At 50.8% G+C, this 4,992-nt stretch overlaps 1 protein-coding gene across 1 annotated transcript; it reads right to left on the minus strand.

Annotated features, from left to right (window-relative positions):
• Nucleotides 1–274: 274 nt before the first annotated feature.
• On the minus strand, nt 275–4,005 carry BTG2 (BTG anti-proliferation factor 2). The gene is made up of 2 exons (XM_066261653.1): nt 3,753–4,005; nt 275–2,714 (listed from the first exon to the last, which is right to left on the minus strand). The coding sequence occupies exons 1-2, from the start codon at nt 3,904–3,906 to the stop codon at nt 2,380–2,382; spliced, it is 489 nt and encodes a 162-aa protein (XP_066117750.1). The 5' UTR covers nt 3,907–4,005; the 3' UTR covers nt 275–2,379.
• Nucleotides 4,006–4,992: the final 987 nt, after the last annotated feature.

The following is a 4,992-nucleotide window of genomic DNA, read 5'->3' on the forward strand; positions in this document are numbered from 1 at the left end:
CTGGCCCTCCAACGGTCTGAGGGACAGTGAACTGGCCCCCTGTGTAAAAAGTTTGGGGACCCCTGTGTTAGACTATGCATTAAAGGAAGTAAATAAGGAGCTACTTCCTAGGACAGGAGATGCTTGGGAATGCCCTCACCACACAACTTGGACTTTTATCTTGCCACATGCTGTAGGTCTTCTGAAATCAACTGAAGAGACAGAGAAAGGATGTGGCTCTGAAAGACACTCAAATTAGTGATGTGGAAATTTTACCTTCTCTGCACCACACAACTGCATCTGCTACAGTTTTATTAAAGTAACAAAAAAGTGTACATTTGTCCATAAAGCTTTACATTCGTCCATATAAAAACACTATTATACAATTAGTAACCTTTGTCTTTTCTTTCAGAATAGCTTACAAATGCACGACTATTTATTTTACTTAATAGGAGAGACAGGCCTGCTCAACAGTTCAGCTTTGGGCATTTTGTTTTTAAAGTGAACATCAAAATGAAGAGAAAAGATAAAAGATTAAGCACGAGACCATGAGGCTGCTTCTAAAAAGGCCGGGACCTGTTTGCAGACAACATGCAACAATGCAACCTTCAGTGATTCACAGCTTTGTTTCAACCCACAGGCCAGAAAATAAGCTTTTAGGTTAGGGGGCCAGAAGTTACCTTTAAAGCAATAAAGATGGGAAGCAGTCTGGGAAAACTGCTTGGATCTGGAGAGAAAGGAGGCAGATTGGCAGGAATGGGTTGGGAGAGTGTTTGGTAAATAGCACCTCTGAGTCAGAAACCAAGGAAAGGGGGATGCAGTGGGAAGAGGAGTTTAGGGATGGGGGGAGGGAGGTTCCTTAGCAAGGGGCAATAGCAGAAAGGCAGCTAGATTGACCAGATGTACTAGCTACGTCTTTTTTAAGGTGATTCAGGTTTGGGAAACTCAAGGCCTTCTGAGGACCCCTCACTAATGTCACTGAGAAATTAAAGGTAGTTTTCCATTTTTCTCCAACCTAGAACAGTAAATATTGCACAAGTCTACAGACAGATTTGGAATGCACTGAGACGGCAACCTCTCCCAGAGGTGCTCTGAGCATCAGGGAGGAAAAGAAAATGCTCAATATTTTTTTAGTGTCAGCCCTACAAGAATACTAAGTAATCCTACAGAAATTGGGGCTTTCTCCCTTTTAGCCAAGGGATTCCTGCAAGGCTAAGCTGCCAGCCACAGTTCCAAGGACAGAAGAAGAGGTTCCCTCAGCCTGCCAGAGCCAGGAGGTCTTAAAGGCCAGTTCTCCACAACCTCCTGGGACTAGGAGGACATATTGCACAGTGACTGAGAACTCTTATCCTAGAAAGTTGGGTAGCTCTATGCCCCAAACTGAGGGGAAGGGAATTGGGAAAAGTTAGAGAGGATGTTGTGCTTTCAGAAAGAAGGCAGTGATAAAGGACCGCAGTTCCCTGTAGCCTTTGTGCCGCATCTCAAAGGGGTAATGGCCGCAGCAGTGAGACTTTCATGTGGTTCCAAAAAGAAGGGCTTCAGCCTTTAAAAACCTCAGTGGATACTCTTTGGGTCCTAAAATTCCATTGCAAATTATCCCCGTTTTTCACCACACTTAAAAACACAGCAGCACATCGCAAAGCAAAGGTTATGTGCAGAGCACCCTTCTATCCCAGCCCCAGAGACTTCCAACCCATGCTTTACTCCCCTGACCCCCACGAAACAAAAAGCTCAAGACTCCTGGTTGGGAAGCAACATCTGTAGGCCCCTGAGGATAGAATTGAAAACAACTGGTACTTTTAAGAAAAGTTGCTTAGGACAGAAGGAATCATTCTCTGTCCAGGATATCTTCAGAAATAAAATTTTTAAAAAAAGTGAAGATTAGGCAACACAGTTAAGTCCAGGTTTGAATGCCCCTGAGGTCAGGGATGCAGGTGTCCTGGTTGGGACAGTGAGAGGTTTGAATCAGCCTCTCCTCCAGCCCCAGGGTAGATCATGATCTGTCTCATCCACAGCTGCTAACCATGCCTTCTCTCTTACATCTTCTTGAGGTGCTGGCCAACCTTCTCCAGCTCACCCTGTTCAGGCCCACCCCTAACTGCTCCTCAGGCCCACCCCTAATTGCTCCTCCCTCCCATAAGCAGACATTGGCTCCCAGACTGAAGCGCCCAACAGATCTCTCCAAAGGCACCTGGGGAGGCTGCTTCCAAGCAGCACCCTTCAAGGATATTTTTCTTAAAAAAAAATCTTTAGGTCTTTTTTCTCCCCTTTTCTTAAAAAAATAATATATATAAATAGCTCTTCATTTAAAATATAGTCCCCCAGGTTGAGGTATGGTGTGGCCTGTTGTCCGGGCAGGATAAAAGTACAGTAGAGTGCCAGCGGGGGGTGGCAGGGGAGCTAACTGGAAACGGCCATCACATAGTTCTTGGAAGGGCTGCTCCGGCCCAGCATCATTTGGTTCTTGCAGGTGAGGAGCCCATAGGAGGCGGCCAGTGGGGTCTCTTCATACAGGACACAGATGGAGCCATCTTCACCTATTCGGTAGGATACCTCGTAGGGGTCCACCCACAGGGTGAGCTCTCGGGGCAGCAGCCGGTGCAGCTGGGGCTGGCTGAGTCCAATCTGGCTGGCTACCTTGCTGATAATGGGGTCCATCTTGTGGTTGATGCGGATGCAGCGGTAGCCAGAGCCTTTGGACGGTTTCTCGGGAAACCAGTGGTGTTTGTAGTGCTCTGTGCGGACAGGATAAGGGGGAGACATCTTGGTTAGAGCAGCTGGATCAGGGGTGCTACTACTGCAAGGGGTGGGGGAGGTGAAGGACAAAAGAAAGGAAGGGACCCAGTGATTTTTAAGTCAACAAGGTGTGTTTGTCAGGACTTCCAGTTTCAAAGCCAGGAAGGCAATTATCACAGTTGGATCCCATTCTGGGCCCTAGAGGTTCTGTTTACCTCCTTCAAAAGCCAGAGACTCTTAGTAACTGGCTGGCTATCGAGTCAAAACGGGTAGCTTTAATGAAACATATGTTGTTCCATCATAAGGCAGGTCCTGTGTGGGTACATTCAGAGATGGCTGTCGTTGCCCAATACCGCCGGCCAAGAGACTAGAAACAGTTGAGAGACAGGACTCTCCCCAGCTTGTTCACCTCCCTGTCTCGCACGGAACTCCGACCCCAACACACACTCCCGCAGAACGCAGTTACTATCTCTAAGGCTCTCTCGGCACCGTAATAGGGGGCAGATGGCTAAGGAGATTAGAAAATATAAACGGAGCCGGATTCCAACTTGGGCCGAGTCAACAATCCGCCCAGGAACAGCGCCACGAGCACAGCCGGAAGAACTAAGCTGGGACTCAAGTCGTTGAGAAGGCTCGAGTGCGCCTTTCTCTTCCAGAAGAGCTCCTCTCCCGGATCGGGATTTGTCACCCGCAGCATTCCGGAGCGTCTCAGAGTCCAGTGAGGGAAATGAGCCCGCACTCAAACCCGCAGGTATCCCCTCTTTCAGGGCAAAAGGGGAGTCGTAATCGCACTCCAGGACAAGGGTCTGTGCCTTCTGCGTACCACAAGAATCACCACGGACCCAGACCTCAGCGCCAGGCCGGTAGGGGATGGGGACCTGCGGGCCGCCTCCAGGCTGGAGGGAAACCCGAGTCCCGGTGCTGCTCGAGTGAGGAGCCCTGCCCGAGGAGAGGAAGGTCGCCCCAGGTAGGGAGGTAGAGCTGAGCCCCGGTGGCGGGGTGCGATGGGCCTGGAACCACCTCTGGTGTAGGCTCACCTGTTAGTGCCTCCTGGAGAGCCCCGCTGAACACCTTCAGTCTCTGCTCGCTCACGCAGCCCCGGGTCCTCAGGAGGCTGGAGAGGAAGCCTACGGCGGCGACGATCTCCGGGAGCATGTTTGTCCTCTTCCCGGTCCAGCTGACCTGGCTCATACTGTGCGCGGCTCAGGGTACGCAGCCGGGAGCAGTGAGAGGTGTCTGGAGGTCGTACCACTCACGCAGGATACTCGCGCTCAGCCGCGGCTGGGGCTCTACCGGGAGTGCACCGGAGATGCGCCTTTCATACCCTGCGGAGAGGCGGGGGAAGCCGGTGGCATCGCCCATTGGTCGTCTCCAGCGGTTTGGGGCGGGGCCGGAGCCCGCCCCGCCCTTCCCTGTGCGCTTTCCCCGCCACCCCCGCCGCCTCCTCTGTGCTGAGGTCATTGCCCGCTGACGGCAGTGCTGGGAACCTGATCCTGACGCGCTGGCCGTGGGAGGCGGGAGGAGAAAGGGGAGCCCTGTAGGGGCCGGAGGAGAGCAACAAAGGAGAACGACTCCCATTTCGCTCCAAGCTGGGAATGGACTCACCGTTTATCTACTCCCATTCTTCAAGACTTAAGTTAAAGCCACCTCTTCCAAGAAGCCTTCGCTGATACCATCTCTCCTAAGCGGTCCCCTTTTCTGAGTTCTACATTTTACAAACACTGTCAAAACCACTCACCTAAACTGCTGGGTAGAATGTCACCATTCTACTACTTTGCCATGTTTCTTAACTAGTGAGAATGGGTTCTTCTTGGCTCTTCGGAAATGGGAACTGCCTCTGTTTCCTTCCACAATAATCTCCCTTCCCTCAACAAGTTCTGCTCTTCTACAGCAATGCCTTCTCTCACCTAGAAATATCCGAGTCTCACCTATTCGGTGGGTGGGTAGGTGGGTGGTGTGGAGGGAGTTTGCAAGGCTTTTCTGTCCCCTCTATTATTTCTTTAGTTCTGGCTTTCCTTTAAATACCAAAAGTTTTGAATAAGTGGTCTGTTCTCAACTGCACACTTGCCCATCCACTCCCTCTTTCTGGTCCTCCCTTCCTTTCCCACTCCTGGTGCTTCCTTATTGTGGACTGAAGCTTTTATAAACACGGACTCCTCAGAGGACAGAATGAAGTCTCAGAATCTTCCTCTTCTGCATGCAAGACTGTTCTCAGGGCCTGGCACTCCTAGATGTCTGGGGTAACTTCTAACCAACATCCCAGTGGCTGGCTTACAT

This window comes from Saccopteryx bilineata, chromosome 2 (genome assembly GCF_036850765.1).
Source record: "Saccopteryx bilineata isolate mSacBil1 chromosome 2, mSacBil1_pri_phased_curated, whole genome shotgun sequence".
Classification (NCBI taxonomy): Eukaryota; Metazoa; Chordata; class Mammalia; order Chiroptera; family Emballonuridae; genus Saccopteryx; species Saccopteryx bilineata.

Bases quoted from the DNA above. Each gene is read 5' to 3' on its own strand.
- BTG2 (XM_066261653.1), bottom strand. From the start codon at position 3,906: ATGAGCCAGGTCAGCTGGACCGGGAAGAGGACAAACATGCTCCCGGAG. The intron at 2,715-3,752 runs GTGAGCCTACAC...CTGTCCGCACAG, and splicing joins TCTCCAGGAGGCACTAACAG to AGCACTACAAACACCACTGG.